General features: G+C 37.2%; 1 protein-coding gene across 1 annotated transcript in view; it reads right to left on the reverse strand.

Moving 5' to 3' along the window:
- CCDC171 (coiled-coil domain containing 171) overlaps nt 1-22,712 on the reverse strand; it is a 151,859-nt gene that overhangs the window by 26,486 nt on the left and 102,661 nt on the right. Inside the window, exon 22 of the mRNA XM_050913494.1 lies at nt 16,034-16,165. Coding sequence (XP_050769451.1) covers nt 16,034-16,165 — 132 coding nt within the window. The remainder of the gene's footprint in view (nt 1-16,033; nt 16,166-22,712) is intronic.

Genomic DNA, 22,712 nt, shown 5'->3' on the forward strand with positions numbered 1-22,712 from the left:
ATTAAAACACTGTACGTGTTGTCTTCCTTGCCCTCAGTGCTTGGCTAATGAGAACAAACACAGTTCAAAACAATTTTTATTTGGATTATGAATTATAAATAATTGCGAATGGAAGCTTCCATTTAAAGTTTTAGACTATTCTGAAGTCACAAATAAAATACCAAGTGATTAAGAATCAGTTTCTTTATTTTTATCCATGTTATACCATTAACTCAGGATCTTATTGGGCGTGCTGTTATCATAGAACTCTAGCTGCTGTTTAGAAGGAACAAAACTAAAGGAAGGACACCTTATGTGAAATGATGCTTATTAAGAGGTATCAAACAGACTAACAGCCTGACAATATAAGCATTGAGTTTGTAACATCAGATGCAGCAGCCAGAATAACAAGACCATCTACTTTACACACTGTGCTTAAAAAAAAAAAAAAAAAGTATAAAAAATGTCAAAATTAACATTTGACTGTTAGGTTCTCCCTTCAGGAAATTCTTCGGCTAAAAAGAATGTTAGCAGGTAGTAAATTTACCTAAGGGCAACATATACAAAAAGATGAAAAAGAACAAGAGAAGGAATAATGAATGGACTTCAGAAGAATGAAAGATTAACTCTAGTATAAGAAAGTGCTTACATGAGAATCTGAAAAGACTGAGATTTTCATTTATGGTACTGAATCTGGCTGAAGTGCAGTTGAGGCAAAAGCAACTGGTGTGAAAACAAAACTCCACGGACTGGAGTTCTGCATGCTTAATGGATAACCTATAGAATGCCTGTCATTACTGCCTTGCTTCAAACTGACATAAATAAGATTAGTTAAAACGAATCCAGAAAACAAAACATACATCAATTACTTTTTGTTTTCAGAAGCAAGATTTCAGGATACTTATTATAGATTTAAGAGAGCTATATTTGGGGAAGAAAGGATTAAAATTCGTTTCCCCCATACGTTTTAGCATTTGAAAACCCATTCTGGCTGCCTTGACCCATAGTCCAAAATGTCTAGTGGCATCAGTGGAGGATGTAAATACAGCAGCTTCTCAGGCATCAGAAAAAACCCTCAAGGGAAACAGCATTCAGCAAAATTGCACTTTTGCAGCTGTTTGGCACTTCTTTAATGATCTATTCTCCTTGTATCTCATTTCGACACTAAACTTTTTGCTGGGTTCCATTCAAGCGTGGCATGCACAATTTAAATGTGCCAAAAAGCAGGTCAGTTCTGTTACTTCCCCCCCCGCCCCCAACGAAAGCTGACTCAGTGCCACACACGGGGCCTAACTCTATCCCCTTCGCTTCAATAACAATTACTTTACCCCGTAGGTCTCAGAGGATAGCCCAAGGGAATGAAGCTCTAAATAAAAGGCTAGATTCTCTGCAAGAGGTAATGACATGACTTCCTACAAGAAAACTGAAAAGGGAGCATTGAAATTGACACAGACTGAAGGGAAAGTGCTTCCTCTGGAAACCACAGCGGATGGGCATAACAACAATTGCCATGAAAATTATTACAAAGTGTGAAAGTTTCAAAAATAACATTGATCTTCTAGAAACCAATAAATTAAGACCAATGTGTTTGTTGGTACGATCAGGTAGCAAGCATCCTGAGAATTTTATAGCAAAGGAGCTACCTGCAGCCTTGACTACCCAGAAATATCTTGGGACCATGCAAGCAAACTACTACTTAAAAAAAATTAAGGAAATGCAGATTTTTATAGGCCAATAATGTTTATACGTAAAGACCATTCTCACTGTCTGTTGCAAAAAGTCAAGCATAGCTGCATGCAAAATGTAAAAGAAAAACCATCGCTGCACTGAAGAACTTGTAGTTTAAGCTACAGCTATGGAGAAAATGCTAGCAATACATTGTACCCCTTCCCACCTTCTTACGCAGTCTTGATACAAAAAGAACATTTCAGTCTGTCAGGGAGGAAGAGAATTTTCAAGTAAATGGTTTTGGTGAGAAAGAAATGGAAACCGGAAGAAGTTTCAGGCTGGTACCCTTCCTTCAACTTTCTCTTGCAGTGTATGTTCTAGAGAGGGATGAAAGAAAGAGGGACAGGTAGTCACTGAAAATAATATAAAGTCCATGTTAAAGTCCCTCAGCTGTGAGCATGAAAATCTGCTTAGAGTGAGCACAATATATTACCACTGATGAGAGGAACTAAACAGCAGCAGTCACAACAGAAAAGTCAGGATGCAGTTTTATTTAAAAAATGGCAGTGTCCCATCACACGTTCAGTCTTGAGGAGAAACAAGAGAGTAAAACTCTTTATCAAAATCCAGGTGAAATGTCAAGTGAAAGTACAAGTTGCCTGTATCTGGATGATGTTGCTTTTGGTCTGAGTGACATCTTGGAACTAGAAAAGATGTACAAAAGCTCAAGTATAGAATTCTATTTTCACAACCAAATTCATAGAAGTAAAATCAATGTAAAAAAGCATATTCTTTCTTATTTTTAAGAGACTCCTACATATAGATAGGATATCCTATATAAGCAAACCAATTTTTTTAAATAAATGTTACCTAAACACTAAGTCTTAACTGTCTGAAATCTAATGGATTAATTATAGGTGTAAGTGTATGAGAACAATTTAAGGAGGAGAGAGAAGCGGACATTAGTCTATCAAGTTATTAAGTAGGAAAATCTGAAGCAACTTCACATGGAAGGTAAATGTGAGATCTGAAATGCTGTCCACAAACTATTCAATATAAGTAACTAACTTGACTATTTGCCAATGTAGTAGAAACAATGAGTTTACTGAAAATCAAAATACAGTTTTTTCATTGGTTTTAAAGAGTGCTCTATTAACTAAGACCAAGTGCAATTACTTCTAGTAAAAAAATATGCTTTACAGACAAATAGATGCTACTGAGACTTTTATGAATCTTTTTAGAAACTCATTAAAAGATACCAATTTAGTTTTAACCAGTGTAGAAAAAGTCTGTCGCCGAGTCCAACAGAAGAAAATGATCACCCCACAAAATCTGGGTTCAGTATAGACATTTCCTGAAACATTTTGACTAGAGATATGAAGGGATATAGATTATTCCTTTCTGGCCACAAGAAGCAGCTTTTCAATTTTAGAGTAAAACATTTTCAAACTGAATTAGATAAAATATTTTACATATGCTTAGAAGGGGGAAATGTGTCCACTTTGTATTTTCCATGCAAAAAGATGAAGACAATCTATGCTGTAGGTGCCATTTATTAGGAGAAACAAAGGTCCCTTCTGGCAGGTTTAGTCGATATGACAACTGCGATTATGTGGCTCATACATAAACAATCATTACTGAGTCCTAATCTTCGTATCAGATTTTAGGTGAATGCTCAAGTCTAATGGAGCCCAGGGGCTAGAAAACTGCACAAACTCTTGTGATACAGTTACTTCATTTCCTTTGCTTTTCTTATGAAGTGCTCATGGTAGCACTGCGTTTTAATTCAACATAAATATTTCATCCTACATAAAGCAACATTTTTTAGTTTTGTAAGAAAACTCTAAAGTATACCTGTTAGGCTGGATAGCAAACTAATTTTTTTCATTTTGGCTTCTTACCAAAACATCAGTTATGTGCACAAATTCATGATGCCAGCACAGGAAAAAGCACCAGTCAGTCTCTACAGAGAAAGTAATGATCTAGAAAAGCTGAACTGCATTCCTCAGGCAAATGGACACACCCTTAATCTAATGTCCACTGCCACATATAGGATGGACAGGTGTTCCCCCTTCATTCTGCCTTAAGTGAGATGTTAGTGAGATAACTAGTTTGCTTCATACATTCTTGAACTGTATCAAAAGTTGTACTTAAAAAAACCCAACACACAAATGGCTAGATTGTCAATCAGACTTGCTTTCAAGACCTGATTTATGCCATGAAAATGTTTTATTAGAAATTTCAGTGACAACAGCTCTTGTTCCAAAATCCGAAGAGTCAAAGGAAATTCAAAGAGCACAGTACACCTACTACTGACCTTCACAATGAGCACACACATTAGCATCCCTCTTTCCAAAGCTGAAGTTGGAGAATATTGGCAACGTCTGCCAAAAGTGGTACTGACACTGAGCTTGACAATTTGCTATCCTTAAGCTTAGTATGACATAGAGAAAATATTTTCCTCACAAAGTTTGCTTTTAACCATCATAACCTGAGGAAGAACAACGAATAAAATGATTCCTGTCATCTCTGAATATCTAGTTCTACTAACAATGGACGTACAGCTGAAGAAAATCCTTGTTGGGAAAAATTCTGTTTGTCTAACTTTTTGGCATTTGTCCTATAGATGACAGATTAGCTCAACTCAGAAAGGTATAAATCTCAATCTAAAATAAATCTAAAATTTTCCATGCTAAAAACTGGTGGATGAGTGAGACTCCACTATACTGAAGTCTGGGCCTCTTCTATGCAAGAGGTCAACAAGCTAAGTAAGAAAGCTGTTCACTTGGAACAGCTTGAAAGACAAAGAGAAGATGACACTAACTTTTCTGTTAGCAGAGCTCTGGTTGTCCTCATTCAGACCAACAATTCAAAGATGTGTTGTTACCTGATGAGCTTTTTTAGATAATATTTTGGAAGACATTTATTTTCTGCTTTGTCTTCAGCAAATGCACCAAATGTCTTTTCATTAAATGGAAACTTATCATCAGATTGCAGAATAGGATTTGAATTATTAGGCTGGGAGCCTGGCACGTAAGAAGCAGGCTGTTATGGTCCATTCCTGTCTGGCCAACAGTCAACAATTAGATCGAATTCCTTAGAAGCATAAGAGATAAAGTGACTTTCTGAATTTTGTTTATAAAACTGGATACTTATAGCAACACTGAAAGGAGAAAACTAAGGAGGGTAGGCACTGGTGAGATGAGTTTGCCTAGAGAGCATCAAGTATTCTTCAACAATAGGATCAGAAGTAAAATACCCCATATCACAGGGCATCGTAACTAGATTGAGAAAGCCCTTTTTAGTCTTTCTTTTTTACCAGATTTGGTAATGACTGCAGGCACCGCAACAGCATGTGCTTGAGTGGTGACCTTAATGGTGGATCAACAAAAGCAGCTGGTTCTTATCCAAGGATCCCAGGCTATCCTACCTTATAAACACCCTAGAGGACAGCATTTTCCAAACTACCTCTGATGTTAATTGGTTACTACTTCCTTGTTCACTTTTCAGAGCTGGACTACTACTTGCAGTTAGGTCATTTATGCGCAATTGTACCTATGGATGTTGGTAACATAGAGAAATCACTTCCACAGCCTATCAAATCTAGAAACTATGGATGATTTCTACTGTTTTTCACCTTCCTGTAGTTCAGAAATGAGGAAAGTAAACTGAAAAGAAACAACTACTGATGGGGTGGCAGAGAATGGGAGGTGATTATAACAGACAATGCCAAAGCATGACTAGTATAAAGAAGGTAGACTGGGAATATTTATTAACATTAACATATTAACATTAAATGAAGTAGCAGAAACCATTTTCAAAACAAACATAGAAAATAGTTTTTCAGAAAATGTGTAGTTAAGCTGCAAAAGTCCTTTCCACAAGTCATGTGAATACTTAACTTTACATGGGTTCAAAAAGCAATGGGACAATAAATGGCTGTTGAATACAAAAATATGAATTTTGTTTCAGGAGGTCCTTGAACTAAAATGGTGGAGGCTGGGAGAAACTCTGGAGACATTTTAGCCCTGTTTCTTATACTCTTTTCTTTTTTTGACTTTCCCTTGTCCAACCTGTTTTTAAGCAGGGACAACCAGATTTACTGCTATTCTATATGTCCTCTAAGCATTAAATGTTTACTCAGTCCCACAGTCTATTTCCCAAAGGAGTAAAATTTGCAGCAAGTCTCACATGGAATAAATGCAGAACAAATCAAGCATCTAGGATAGTGACCTTTGCCAAGGTACAGACAAACATCATATTTTGACATGTAGGAGACTCACTACTCAAAACCCAGTCCTGTGGTCTTTGCAAGCATTTGTAAAAACTCGAATTTAAACTTCAATTTGTAATCTTTAGCTTGCGCAATGTTAAAATAATTTATAGAAAAGTTATTCCTTTGAGAATGGGAAACTGGATGGAGAGAAAGTCTGGCACTATATGCAGTAGCAATGCCATGATGCTTTGCTCTCTAATCTCTCCCTTTAGTATTTGTCAACTATGATACGATCAGGAAGAGGGGGACCTGCAAGTGGGTGCTGGTGTTGGAAAAGAACACACAATCTGTCCCTGAACAGAGAGAAGTCGGAACTAAAATACAGTCTTCAGGCATTAAATGGACATTGCAATTTTGCCCCACAGGTCGAACGGGTGACTGTTTCCTCCTGATCTTTACTTTGGAACTGCACTTCTGGCAAAAAAGATCATGATGTGAAAGCAATCCAAAGGAATCTAAGTGTAAGTTCTATCAAAGTTCCAGGAGGATAAACAAATGATGGTCTTTCCATGGATATTATCTTTTTAAAAGCCATGAAAGACTCAATCCTTTGCAGGTCAACTTGCCAACATACAGGCTGTGAATCCCTATTATTCAGGTTTACAAAACAGTTCCACATTCATCCTCTTTCCATTACTTTAGCAGCCTCCAGCCCTCTCCATTTTCTCCCCACCCCCTAATTTCTTACCACCTTTTTGCTTCTAACAGGAAGAAACTATAATGAAGGGAGAGACCATAATGAAGGGAGAGTTGAAGAAGACTGTAATGAAATTGGGTACTTGCAATGGACAAGTATTTGTTAAAAATGAGTGCCCTATTTCAAGCATATTTGTCCTGGAACGCCTACAGCAATAGACCTTATCAGTCCTAAGAATTTATGCTTTTCACAGTCCAATGTAAGTGTTGGAACTTGTGACCTTAGGATTCTAGCAGCACATATCACTAGACCATCAATCAATTCAGTAACTGAAAAATCAAGACAACAGCTTCAAAGTAGTTCATTATGATTCCTGCAAGATAACAATGTAAAAAAGAAAATTTGCAGGTAACAAAATATGTGAATTTACAAGCCACAATTTACACACCCCTCCCCCCAAAAAAACAAACCCAAAATGAATTAGTGGCAAATTGGTAGAATTTAGTAAAAAACAGGTTAACTTTTAATCCTTTCAAAACTTGTCCTCTTCGAATTTCACTTCAGTGGTATACCACTTGGGATGCTATCCCAGTCTATTTCTTCAATATAGGACAACTGTGGACTTAACAGAACAGCCTGGGTTTTTATGCCTAGTTTTATATTCTGAAAGGTTTACTGTGTTTTTCTTAATCCTTAAGTTGCATATTCATTGCTGTATTTTCATCTAACTGCTGTCACTTATATTGTCATGCAGAAGGGCAAATCAGGGTCAGTTTATGTAAGCGGCATCAATCTGAAAAACTTCATCAGTCTTTATTTCAAGGCATTATGCAAAGAAAGCTGACATTAAGAGAGCCTTAACTGACAGCAAATGAAATCAATCAGCAAATCACTAAGCCATAATAAACTCGCTCAAGTTGTAGATAACCCTTCCTCTTCCAGGTCTTTAACTACAAGGCCCACCAAATGCAGTATCTGGGCAGAAATGTCTCCCTTGATTCCACTACAAAATTCTTGCACTAATATAGTGCATTATTTAATAATATTTTCTTGCTCTGTAAGCTATCAATAAGAATAACAAACAGAGATATGTTTTATAATAATGGAATACTAAACAGTTAAGTGAAAAAAGACTAAATAAAAGATTCAGCATTTGAAGAAGTTTCTTTTTTTAGTTTAAATGTAATTAAGAATAAAAAATAGTTTGATTCTGTTTCTGCTACTAAGATATTTGTAGTAATAAAGTCTATTGCCTTATTAACTCCTATTGCTTGGACTCACTTGCTCAGCATTTCTTCTTAGTTTTTGAAATTAAAAGAACCAGTACAAAAAAAGTAAGACTCCAGACAAGTCCTAATCTTTCATGGTATTCACTTCATGAATTCATTTTGTAACCCACATGATTATCAACAGTTTAACAGCTATGCTTCTGAATGGGCTTATCTGTGTTATAACAGTACACACTGCAGACAATATCAAACAACAGAGTCACATCCAAGCTATGCAGTGGTTATCTGGTAAAATTACTCCTTTTCTGAAAATACTGCGCACAGATAATCCCACGCAGTTCTGAAAGACAGGATTTCTGAAGTAAGAAAAGTTGCCTAACAAACAAGATGCTGTGAAAACTGTATTTGTTATTTTCTGTTACTGAACAATGCTTTATTTTTGTAGTAACAGCATTTAGGAGTCTGCCCTCATTCACCCAGGCAGCCTTGGGTACATATTGAGATCACCATGTCTCTAGAGTAATTTTTCTCATAAAAGAACAGTGACTAGAAGTCAATAAAGATGCTTCCTGTTGGGTCCTTATGCTGTAAGATGCAGCAGCCTGGTAACCAGCTGGGAAAAAAACCCATCCCAGGATTACAAGCAGAAGCAAAACTAAATAAATAAACTTGGTGAATTAAGATCATATTTTACACAGTTCTTATAGAGCTTTCTTGCATATCAGCACAGATCACTCATAAGAGGTTACCCACATGCAACAGATATAAATGTATGAAAAAGTCTAAGTGGACAAAGGCAGGTAGTTACATGATTGCTTGACAGGGTCAAGAAAGAAAATTTTCCATTAAGAAAGGTTACTGAAAGGTTAAATGATTATATACTAACTTTGGCATTCAAGATAATCAGCAGCAGATCTTAACTGAAAATTTTTTACAAAACTAATAATGCTTATGAAAGAGGCTGGGCAAGAGCTAGTAGTTTCACAGGCATAAAGAGACAGCTTTCAGTAATTGATTAATTGGTGATTACAGATACTGACTGTGATATTTACAGTCCCATAGTGCCAGACTTAACAGGGTTAGGGTGCAATCAGTGTACCAGCTAACTACAAAGCCTTCTGAGAAGGGTTCTTCATATAGTCTCTATTCGTTTATTAGAATGAAGAAAGACAAGGGAAGAACAAAAAACTGAAAGGGTGGCTGAGAAAGCGAGGGAAAGAGGCTAATGATAAGGAGGGGGGAAATGAGGAAAGGAGAGAGAGCAATAAAAAGCCCATAGACGACAGGGAGGAAAAGACTGCTAAAAGAAATGCTGTGAAGAGGAGAGGAAGGTGGCAACACAGTTAACCCACAGAAAGGAGAAGGGGTGTGTAATTCAAATTATAGAAGGCAAATTTCCAAACATCACTGGTATTCTGAAGATGCCTTACTTTTTATGTTTTAAAGTGTGTTTTGCTAACATACATTAATGTTATGTTTTAAAGGAATTATAGTTAAAATAAATCATGCTAAAATGGCTTCTAAATACTTATCATCATGATACAACCTATCTGGAGACACGACTCCAGATACCAGCTGAAGACATTCAGGGAGATTAAATTAGAGTTCTTCACGTTACCTCTCTTGAATCTGGTTATTCAGATTTTACTTAGTTGTTAATTACTGTTTCTTAAGCCCTGCACCAACTTTATTTTTGACAAATTGCAATTTGCAAAAGGTCAGGGTTGCAAGAGGTGTGAGCCCGCTCTAATGAGTTTAAAACACTTACTTATGAGTATTTCAACTCAAGGTGCAAGTGCAAAGTATCATTACATTAATAAAAAATCACTTCTCTCTTTACACAGTATGTTGGAAGGCAGGCTCATGGTCAGTCCAGAAGCAGCACATTTTGACACCAGGTAGGAAATCAGTCCTCTTGGAGAGGAGAAGAAAAGAGGGGGAGGGCAGCCCAGGTGCCGTTGATAGCAGCTGTTGAACTCCTGGAGAACGAAGACCCAGTTTTACCCAACAAGAAGCAGCAGTCTGATTCCAGAGGAGGCAGCATTCTGACCTCTGTAATGAAATGGATAGTTCCTTCGGTGGGTGAAATGGTGGAAGTAAAATGAAAACACTAGAAGTGTGTGTATGTTCGGTGCACATATATATAAATGCACTATCGTCAAGACTCTCTTAAAAACGTTTCTCCTTTCTGAAGTATTAAGAGGAAAAAAACACAATTATTTGTTCTTTTAATGGCCGTGTCGTTAAAAAACTAAAGAAAAAGGCTCCAAAACAGAAGTACAAGATTTAAAATACTAATAATTCAGTTTTCAAGCAGCTACTCCACGATTAATTCATCCCATTAAGTCCTCATACCAGAAGTGATTTATGTTTGAAAGTCTTGCCCTATGCAGAGGATAAAATCTGATGACAGAATTATAATGTTACCTTTGAAATCACTTGCTTCCTCAATTTGGTAAGAACTTTTTTATTGACAAGTAAACACAGGAATGACAAAGTGTTTATTATTTTGAGAAAAAATATCAGTAGAATTATGCATACCTTTTCCCTTCTAATCTATCAAGCATAAATCTAAAATTAATGAACAAGTGAAAAAAATACAAATTAAGAAGCTCCTAACACTTTAAACTACATTTATGTTTGCCCAATTAATTAGAAAAAGTGGACCTACAACACAATCAGATAATGCATGACTAAATCATACATGAATACATAATTTACATAAAATAAATGGTAAGAACCTATTGCTTCATAAATTTATAATGATTATATGGTAACACTGAAGATATGTCAGTACTTGACCATATTACTACCACCACCATAAGCCTTTATGTTATTACTGCACTTTTCATTTCAAATTACCTCAAAACACCTGAGAAACGCAAAGAAGTACATATAAATCCCATGTGGACTTCCTAAACCTGCATGAACAGATGGACACATGCTGAAGACAGAGACAGACAGCAGCAAGACAGAGGGAGCACAAGATGGGGGGCGGGGAGATGGAGAGGCAGAGAGGGAGGGAGGGAGCCAGAGGCAGAGGGACAGTGGCGACAGAAAGACAGAGAGGCAGAGCAAGCAAGACAGAGCCAGACTGAGAAAGACAGGCACAGGGAGCAGGAGAAAGGGGCAGACTGAGAGACACTGAAGCAGAGCAGCAAGCAGAGATGGACCGAGCGAAAGCACGAGTGTGCGTACAGCAGAGAGAGCAGGCACGGCAGTGAGAGGGAGAGCAAGAGCGGCAGAGAGTGCGCGCGTGTGCAGCAGTGTGCACACAGCAGCGAGCAAGCGTGCGGCAGAGAGCGCACACATGCAGTGGAGAGTGTGCACACAGGACACAGGGAGAGACAGCGTGCGGCAGAGAACGAGAGTGTGTGGCAGAGAGAGACAAAAAGAGAAGGAGACAGAGATAGACAGACAAGACAAAGTGAAAACTTAGCCATCTCAAACCAACTTGGAGAAGAGAAAGCACACCACAAGTGTATAGGATGTTTCAAAATTAAGGGAGAGCTTAGTAATGAAAAATACAGATTTACCTACTCAAGTCCTTGGTTATAATAAACCAAAATCTTCTTAATATGCAAGGGATTTCCAACAGTGAGGTCAATCTTAAATCTCAGGTGAAGGGCAGCACACAAAGAAATGCTTTCTCCTAAGACCTACAGATACTGACAAATACAGATACATGTATGTGCACCCCTTTTACACCAGACGCCTGCCTACAGTCTCATTCTCACATCTGCTTTTTCATATACCACATAAATGCATTAAATATTCACATCCTCATTAAAGTCACTCACAAAACTTGCCCATTTGGGTTCTCTAATCCATATAAATCCCATAAAACGGCGAATATCAGTTCTCTTCCAAACCAACATCCAGAAGCCACATCATATCCTTTAGCAACCAGGTATTAGAGGAGGACGAGGCCCACCATGCCAAATACTGAACAAAAGCAACCACCACAAATTAATAGGGCCAATTAATAAAATAGGCAAATGGAGACTTTGAAGACAGAGGTCAAGGTAGTTCCCATGACACAGAAAATGATTACTCTTTCCCTAACTGCACATCTGCAGGCAGCTACCACGTGTGAACATCAGTGTCTGTCTGATCACACAGCAATACGCACGTCTTTCGGACACGCAGCGGATGTGATTCTGATAACCACAGCAAGTTTCTTGTTGCCAGTTTTTCACTGACAATGCCTGAATAAATCTGTTACTTCTGTGTATTAGAACATCTGGCACATCATCCACAAAGACAGTGCTCCTCTACTTTGTTTAAACAGCTCCTGCACCTCCTGTAAAACCAACCTGCAATGGTAGATACAGAGCATAACCTAGGTACACAGGGCAAAACCACCGATTTCGATGTTGTTAGCCTTTCCCTGTTTGGGAATCAAGCACTTATAGATCAAGTATACACTACACATTCTATTGCTATTGCAAAACCAGTCTGAGGTACCTAAATTTGCTTCAAGAAGTTTCTTTCGTGCCAGTTCTTACCCTTCTATGTCTACATCTCCAAACAGAAGAAATTTATTGTGAGAGTATACCAACGCTTAATTATATATACATGAACATTTAAACCTTATCTGATGTATTTGGGGACTTTATGCATTGTTTTTTAGGTCAAATTGCTTGCCATGAGTATTAATTACATATTTGATGTAAAAGTACTTCAGACAATTCAGAATGAATCTTCTGACTGACCACTTTTTCTGTGAGCCAATAACCTCTTTCAGGAGAGAGAGTTAAGAGAACATTATCCTCTTCCTAAAGGTGTAGCACAACTCAATTTTGTATTTTATAAAGTGTTGATAACCTTTACTGGCTAATTTAAATAGTCACCTGCCAAACAAGACTACTAGAATTAGGAATCCCATGTTATTTCAGTTGCTCTTTTTCACCCTATATCCTGTATTTATTGGAGGCTTCACATACGGTTCCACTTTTTGTCTTCAGTGGGAACATTCAGGCATGGCCAGAACAGCACACCTTAAATCCTGTTCTCATGTGTTTCAGGTGCTTGAAAATAATACTGTATTTTCCACTTTCAAACTTAACTAAGTAACAAACAGTACACCTTTGTGACATAACATCCTTCACAGCAATTAAATACCAGGTAAGAGTGTTTCGAAGTTATAGCAATCGTATCGTTTTACTCTTCGAGATATTGCACTTTTTTCATTACTTATACATCTCAAGTGACATTTTCAAACTATTATAGTAATTCTTGTTACAGTTTCCAAGAATTTAACAAATGCCTACAAATTAAGTCATACTTTCACTACTTCCATGGGACTTTAGAAGACACTCTATGCAAGGACATTCTTGTTGAATAACTTACATTTCAATCTACTATGTAATTTTGCAATTCAAGAGCGATTACATAAAGTGCAGGCTTTGGAGAAGATACACAGAACTTTGTGTCCCAAATATTTAATTTCATTATCTAAAGGTCTATCACTAGAGTGTACAACATATTCTTTAAAAGATGCACACCACTTCCTATACAGCTTAACAATTGTTTCATTTGGGAATGACAGGGGTTTTATTTGTGTGTTTGTTTGATCAGACCTGTAAGCATTCATGGTACTTGGAACGTTGGATCCATTTGCTAGAAAAAACAACCTTCTGATTTTACAAGGTACTTAATTAAGTATGCCACAAAAAAGCAAATCTCTGATAGCTTAGTTCACAGTCAAGCAACTTAGGTTCATTATGCCAATCTTCTTTGCACTTCTATAAAGAAAGCATATTTTTCCCAAGAAACATTCATATCGAGATAACAGCAATTTAAAAATTCCAAGACTTCCTGTATTCCCAATGACAAGGAATACAGACCCCTAATGCTGCTGAGCCCATGAAGTAAATCAAGGATAGCAGATTTCATTCAAAACACCTTTAAGAGCCACTTGCTTTCTGAAAAATTTGGAAGAAAGATAACCTATGCAGATGTGTATGCACGTACAAATATACTAGCTTTTTTTCTTCCTCTCATATGATGAAAAAGTCATATGCACTGAACCAACGGATATAAAATTATTATTAATTACTGATTCCAGCCACCTACTATGAACTGGATGCAGGAATAATAAAAATAAAACAATGCAATCTTCTGTGAGTACTCAACAGTTCTGATAGCGAGTGCTTCATCCCTACCATACTGTCTAATTTAGGATCTTAATTTTTATGCCATTTTTTAAAAGAAACCGTCAAATATCAATAAATTTAGACTTGGAAAAAACCTCCTTATGTCTAACACTTGCAGATAATAAGGCCTTTAACTGAAATGTACTTGTCACAGACTAACTGTAAAATACATGTAGTAGTAGCGGTTATAGAGACCATGCATGCAAACAATTCCACTGTTTTTAATAAGAAGTGTCCATAAAGTGATTACTAACTGCTTAGCTCATTTAAGATTGCAGGATTGCCCTTACTATAGTTTTGCATACAGTGAAATTAAAATCAATTAGCTGACTTCCAGCTATAAAAGGGAAATTTTATAATAAAATCTCTATAATGCACTTAGAAAGTTATCAAACAGGCACTATGTAACTAAGAGATGAGGAGATGGGACAGAAAGGGGAAGGGGAAGGGGAAGGGAAAAGGAGAAAGAAAAGGAAAAAAGGAACTGCACAGTGAGACAGACTGTGAACCATTGATGCTGTTTGTGTATGTACAGAGTAACCACGCGTAATTGGAGCTGTCAGGTGAACAAAAAGTATGTTTACAATACTGCACCACCAGTAAGCTACCCAGCACATACATTGCTATGTATTAGTTATACCACAAGCACTCTGTACAAATGTGAAATGCAACTTTTTGTACTTCTGTTTCTCTTCATCTCCTTAGAAAGAAAGAAGGAATAGGCTGTCTTGCAAATGCTTCTACAATCATTCTGAGGTCAAAAAAGAATGGTAGTTGGGATGGGACAAAAAAAAAAAAGGCAGCTATCACTGAACAGGCCACCAAATTAGAAGAGCAGTATTTAAAAGCTGGTGATTTCCATGACAGCTTCCTTGAAAAGATACCACCTGTGGAACCTTTTGCACAGCCTTAAGAGTGATCATCACTGTATTGGGGAAACATTTGCAACTCTATCCTCTGCTGGAGACGTATAGCTGTGTAAACTAAAGTTCATGGGAATTTCAAGGTGTTACATATTACTACTTTATTATGGAAACACAGTAATACACACAATTTAAATCTTTATCATACGGAAATACATGCATGCAAGAGGGCAACAGTGAGAAATGTCCAGCTTAGAATCTGCCTTTCTTGAATGTTTGATTTTTTTGACCCTGTTCCTGCAATTATATACTGCATCCAGAACAGAAAATCTACAAATAAATTAAAAAAGATTACTACAGAAATGTACACACACTATGCAATACTTGCATTGTCTGACTTCCTTGCACTTTACATGACTAGCTTTCCTCTCTCTGATTCACACAGAAAAGCGCAATGAAAGAAGCATGTACTCACTCTGCCTGTCGTTCTCTCATTGAGAAAACAAAATGTTCTGCCTTTAGCAATAATGTATCACAAGAATGAAGTCATTCTGCACAGCTATAAAGACTAAGGGATAGTTTGTGTATAAGAAGACATAACAAACTTAAAAACAATAAGGAGGCATTGCACAGAATCCATTTTCAGAGTTGAAAATATGCACATTTTCAGTTCACTTCTCTTTTTTTTCCATTGTTTCCTCCTAACGAAACCAGTATTTTGAAACATACAAATCTTTAAACCTACGTGAACAACATAGCTTCTATATTTAAGTATTCCAAACAGCAGTTTGTTTTAACTTAGGAATGCTCAAAAATCACTATTACTTCTAAAACTGTAATATGGAAAAATCTGATACTGACCAAGAAGCAGCATAAAAATTCTGTCTTTTTTTCTTCTCTATTTGATTTGTCTTCCTTAAATTAAGAGGGGGAGGAAATGGGGGGTGGGATAGAGTGATATTAATTTTCAAATATAACATTTGCATTTTTCCATAGTCATATTCCCATCAGTTATTTAACACTGTAAGTGCAAAATTAAAAGTTCACATCATCTCTGAAATATCGTATTCAAGAGTATATACAGAAATTATCTCTCTTTCAACTGTTGACTGCAATAGTTTTGAAGCTTTTTGTTCTCCACACATTCAGAGCAGTCTAGTTTCTTGTTCTATCTCAGATACAAAAAAAGGAAAAAAAGAAACAGGATTATTTTAGACTCTAACCTGAAATGCTACAACCTCTGGCCTGCCCTTCAGCCCTTCCACTGCAAAGGTCTCTAGGTGCAGTTTGGGTAGCTGCAGGGTGAAGTCATTCCTAGTTGCCGCAGTCCGTGACAGCAAGGTCTGATCTCTGACCTAAAGGGAAAAAAGCAGCATCAATGGTAATTCCCCTTCAGACACATTAACTGGGATGAACTGGGTCCCCTTGAGCCCACTGAGTGGACTTGCATTGATCGCTGGACCTGAAATCCATGAATAAATTTAGGACTAATTGATTTTTCGTTGCAAATAAATCTCTAATTCAGAGTGCTGGGAGAGAATGTTAAGAAGAAAAAGCATCTTCCCCTGGTCTGAAATAAGAAGGAAAGAAGAGACACTAAGGGCTCACAAGCCCACCTGGTATATACATTTCACAGATCTGTCCCCTGTAAAAGCCTCATAAGAAAAGAAATAGTAATTGTACTTCTGACTCAAACAAACATCAGCTATGAAATTAAAAAGTTCATGTGATCATACAAACAAGAAGCTGGCATGTGAGTTCTGTCTACTGTACTGCTACTGATCATAGCAGTCCTCCACAATAAGGTTCATTTAATATCAATTCCATTAAACCCCAGATTAAAATGAATAATCCTCAAACAAAGCAAAATAAACCAACCTGTAGCTCTGCAATTAACAGAAGGAGGGGAAAAAAACCCCTGCTACTCGATTTCTTATTGTGGACTCACCGTAAGAAATAATGCACTACTTGGTATTAATCGACTTTTATACAGTTTCTAACTATGCCAATTTGGAGCGGGAACTGCTTACAATTTGCACGAAATTCAGACAGTTTGATATTCAGTTAGTTTCGCAGGCAGCCTGAAAGGAAAGGACACAACAAAACCCCCAGGCAGCACCGACGCGGCTTCTCCCCGCGGCCGCGACCCGCGCCGAGGGCGGTCGGTGTCACAGCGCCACCTGCTGACCACGCGAGGCACCGCTGTCAGCCGAGACGCTCGCGTGCCCTCAGAGCGATGCGAACGCACCGGCACACCTCTCGGCAACGTGAAGGGACCAACGCTTTTGTCTTTGAACGCCACCAGACTCACTAGTGCTGCGCACCAGACGAACGCTGTTATCGTTACCTAAAAGGCAACATTCTTCCACATATTCCAACGCGTAATTAGTCTAGCAGCATGGATGTGAAATTACATGCATTTTAACACGTAACTTCCGTGGACACATCACTTACATTCATATACCATATGCTGCCACACGCCCATTTTTCATTCTATTTAATACAAAACCTATCATGTCCACCTCCAGGAGATCCCAGTAGTCCGACTGGATTCTAATACGGATGGATAGACACACATACAAATATATATTAGTACAAACGAATAGATGAAATACATTCATTTGGCATACGCTGTAGCTGTTGAGTAGCAATAGCTAGTACTGCAAAAATAATCTACTGTCTTTAACAATACACCATCTGATACTAAAACATATACTAAATATACACTAAATACATATAAATCAATAGATACACCATTTACTAAATACTATTTAAAATAAATTTCATTTTTCTTAGAGCCTCCCTTGCCCAAAAGAACTCACCAAACATGAATTAAAACATATGTCCATTCATTTTAACTCCCAGATTACTTTTTTGTAACCACTTACAAAGTCAGATTTTTTTAAAATGTTGATTATGAGTGAACATATTTCAAATAATAGCACAGCCTTTGAAATCTACCCTGACTGAAAGAAGTATGCATGTGTAAACCTACTGATACAAAGAAGAAAAGATTTTATTTTATTCGTTGCTCTGTTCTGTGGGAATAGGGAGCCCTACATTTCCCAAGTTGACCTAAAGAATTCCTGTCAATACCTGTGGCTGCCAAACATATGCACTATGATGCAATTTTTATAACAGGAAAGGTCCTCTACACGTTTTTTGCACACACAGTGCACTAGGTTCAGGATATACAGTCCTGTGGAACAAACATACTCTCTAGAGTGTTCTGTCAGCATGTGTAATTCCAGTCAGATGTTAACCTTGCTGAATATAACAAAATGCATTTCTTTAAATACACATATACACACACACACATACACACACACATCCATACACTTGATTTACATTTTTATAGCTTATATATCCCAACTTTTCAGTGTCTTTGCTGCCAGTATGCACACAGATAAAAGAAAACATTAATGTGGATTAAGGTACTAAGAATTTATCAACATCAAACCACCAGTGTTTTGCCTTCTACCCTTCTGAACCGTAGTCAATAGATCTAAATATTTTACTGCACCCTGGCCAATTCATTGTTTGATGTTTAAAAACTCAACCAGAATCAAAGAAAATTTATTAAATTTCAGCCCCCAAATGAGATACTATTAGCTTTGAAAGTCAAGTTTAACTGCGATATTGATGATTCTCTTTTTTCTGTGACAAAATTCACAGGGGAAATCCCTATGTCAAAGTACAAAAGCAGATTGCTAATACTAGGGGGAAAAAAACAATGTATAAGCAATGTAGGTATAATACACACACAATGCAGACAGTGGAAGTCCTTTTAACCCTATTAGTTTCAAACTCTCCATTTCACTATCGGGGCCTGACACTCACCGAACAATAAAATACAAAAGCCATTTTTTAAAATGGCTGAATTGTGGTAAACATATGCCATTAATACCACCGCACCAGAAAAGTACATATTAGCTCCTTAAAGAGTATGATATTTTATATGAAGATTCACAAATAAAAAAACAACCCCAAAACTTTCTGTGTTTGTAAATACTTAGATCGTAAAGAATGAATCTCATTATCAACATGCATACTGAGAAACAGAAAATGAAGCTAGAGTTTTCCTTTGAAAAATACTCACAAGGGTTCAGGAAAAATTATAAGAACAAAAGACTGGGCATATACTGTACAAATACCATTACATTGTTTCACTAAAAGTGAAAAGTCTTCAAGTTGGCTACATATTCAAGGAATGGAAAGCTATAATGGCCATGCCTACATGGAATCACGCTGGATAGGCTGTATCTGTATGAAATCTTAGTTAAGAACTAATTTCATCACTTCCTGGCTATTTGCTTTTTGAGATCCAGAAAGATAATGACAGGAGCTGGGAGACTGTGATTATTTCCTCATTCTCTAAGGAAGTAAGCACAGTACTCACATACACACTTACATTACAGAACTATCAGGCAAAGGTAAAACTGGTAATTTTATTAAAAAAACTTTTTTCTTTTTTGGCAGCTTGACAGGGAGGAAAACCATCCTGTGTAATTAAGCTTTACGATCCAAGTTTCAGAGCTTTTTTGTATTTAATGACACTTTTTTTTTTTCTCCACATAAAAACTAAAGCAAGACTATTTTATCTGAGAGGTCTCCTTAGGCTAGAGACTTAATGCTATAATCTAAAAAACCTAATCAGCTAATCAGGCTTATTGCAATGATTAAAAATGTCTAAAACCAGTCCCATTTCCCTATACCCAAAAATTAATAGAGAGAAAAAATACATAAATGTATCTATATCCAAAGCTAGTGAAGATTTGGGCTATTTCTGATTTTGGTAAACACAATTTTGGCTGAGACCGTGAAAAGCTGCAAGAGTGATCTGATAAGGAGCATAGTAAGTACTGTGACAGTGGGCTGCTAAGTATGATCACTAGATTTTTCAGTTTAGCCTTACATAAATATTGTCTGAAAACAGGCAAAATCACAAACAGGGCCACACAACTCTACTACAATACCCAAAACATTTTAAAACAAAGGAGCATAGTGACTTATGACAGTGTTTAACTTTTTAATTAATTAAGAGAGCAACACAGAAGACAACGCTATAGCCACTCAATTTAAAATCAATAAAGTACTGATGAATTCAGATCAAAGCTGAAACTGAATAATAAACTGAAGTTACGTTATTGACTAAACCAAGGTGTAGAATTTGATGGGCTAATCCTACATGTCCAAAAATGATATTAAAAATTCTCTGCCAACCAGAGATAATAATTTTGTCTACAGTCCACTTCTGTGCTCACTTCTTTGTATTCCCTCTGCACAGTTTGAGCTGGTATGTCCAGTTATGGCCGATAGAGACATGGTACTAAATGCCAGCAAGTTGTAAATGGTATTAAGATGTGCTTATCCCTCCCTAATGTTTTTACCCGGTTACTGTGTGACTGGCACAACAAACCTGAGATTTTAGTTCCTTATTTTGGGCCTAATTCAATGCTTTCTTATGGTGAAAAGAAAATAAGATTATTTATGGATATAAACTTCACTATGTAAGCTATATAGGAGAACCTCTTGTAAGTTCAAAGTTCACTGATTCTACATAAAAAATAGTACCTAGAAAGTAAAAGACTTTGGGCTTATTTTACTTTCATTTCCTACTACTATTTTTAATAGCATATCATCTGCAATTTAAACAGTGCAACAAAAACTACAATGATGCAATGATTTGGTAATAAGTGAATGGCAAACAATGATTTAGTCTGCTTGACTTTGAGATGACCATATTGCTGAGATAACAGAAGCTACAAATATGTTATGCAAATCATTCTAAAACAGTACAAGCAAAATGGTTTCTACCACAGTTATGTGTTCTGCATGTGACGTATAATTAACAAAAATGTTTTTAGAACTTAAAACAGGAGGAGGCAGTTTGAATGCAAACCATGTCTTAGTGTTAACCACAGTCTTGTAAATACGTGGCTGATTTAGCTGCATAATGTCCATACCTCTGGGGCAGCATGTAGAATGGAGGCCATATTGCACAAATCAAAGATGTGCACATCTACCGAACATGGTCCTTTGCCTTCTTCGATGAGAAGCACTTTAACAGAAATAAGTTATATAGTAACTCATTTGAATGGGTAAGTCTTTGTTACAGTGGCATAAATGATCATGGAACTAAGGAGAATAATAAAGCATATACATTGGTGGACAGAATTAAACCTTCATGAACACTTCCTAATTTTTTAATGTTTAGTTCTGAATTGTTGATGTTCTCTTACTCTATACTAAAAAATGCAAGTGAATATACATGAAGGAAGTTGCACCAACAATAGTACTGAATAGTGTTGATAACAGTAGTTCTTCAAGTAAGTTACCAATACAGATAATCTTTCTAAGGATATATCCATATACTGTCATTCCTGAGTATGGCCTCTCTAGAGAACAGTGATCACACCTGAAGTGTCAGCCCTTTAAGGGAATACAGACCCCAAAAGATTTGCTGAAGGATTTGGCATGTGTGACATCCAAAGAAGTATATACCACAGCACCCTTTGGATCCAAGAGACAATCTCTTAGTATCAGTTGCTCATAAACACCAGAGTCTGAGTGTGCCCTGAAAATACAGAAATCACTCAAAAAGCATATATTCATCTTATTGAATGAGGGCCTATATAATCATGGACACAGTATTTTCCATCAGGATGTTTCAGCAATCAAGGATCACTCCAGAAGTAGAGGACTGCCTGTGACAAGATTGCATTGCTTAAACTGAAGGCACTTTAACGCAAACATTTGAAAGCTGGAAAACTATAGCCAGAATTAGAGAGCGAAACAGGTGAGGAATGATGTTGGGAACCAAACCAGTTAACCGAACTGCAAAAAAACCCCTTCAAACTCTTCCCCCCCCCCCCAAGAAGGCCAAACCAAACTACACCAAATCACAACATAACTTGCTTAGACAAAATTCTGCCTCATAGGAGGGAAAGGAAAAAGAGCTACATGGTACCGTTGAATGGATACTTGTTATATGGCCATCACAGTTAGGTCTGAGTACTCATTAAAGGCCAGCAGATCATTGCATACTCTTTCATCAAAAGAAGGAATACATCCTCAAACCCACGGGTCTTACATCTGTTGATAGTGGAGGTTCTAAATATCATTTGCAAATACCCTGCTGCAGGGAGCCATACATGAATGTAATTAGGTATACCAAATATTTCACTTAATTGAAAATCTACTAAAAATTTTGGTATTAGCATACAGATTTAGTGACTATCCTTTTTTATTACTGCCATGCTGTCCCGGTTTCGGCTGGGATAGAGTTAACTCTCTTCTTAATAGCTGGTACAGTGCTGTGTTTTGCATTTAGTGTGAGAATGATGTTGATAACACACTGATGTTTTAGTTGTTGCTAAGTAGCGCTCATCTTAAGCCAAGGACTTTTCAGTTTCCCATGCTCTGTCAGCAAGCAGGTGTGCAGTAAGCTAGGAGGGAGCATAGCCGGGGCAGCTGACCCAAACTAGCCAAAGGGGTATTCCATACCATGGAACGCCAGGCTCAGTATATAAATGGCGGGGAGTCGGCCGGGAGGTGTGTATCGTGGCTCTGGCACGGGTCAGCGGGTGGTGAGCAATTGCATTGTGCATCACTGTTTTTTTCTTTTTTTCTCCCCTCTTTTTTTTTGTTATATTCCTTTTCATTACTATTATTATTATTATTATATTTAATTATCACTATTGTTAGTATTATATTTTACTTTAGTTATTAAACTGTTCTTATCTCAACCCACGAGTTCTGCCTTCTTTCCCGATTCTCCTCCCCATCCCACTGGGAGCAGGGGGGAGTAAGGGAGCGGCTGCGTGGTGCTTGGCTGCTGACTGGGGTTAAACCACGACACATGCAAATCTGTATTTAATTACAATACAAGCCATTTCATAG

The sequence above is a fragment of the Gymnogyps californianus genome, chromosome Z (assembly GCF_018139145.2).
Source record: "Gymnogyps californianus isolate 813 chromosome Z, ASM1813914v2, whole genome shotgun sequence".
Classification (NCBI taxonomy): Eukaryota; Metazoa; Chordata; class Aves; order Accipitriformes; family Cathartidae; genus Gymnogyps; species Gymnogyps californianus.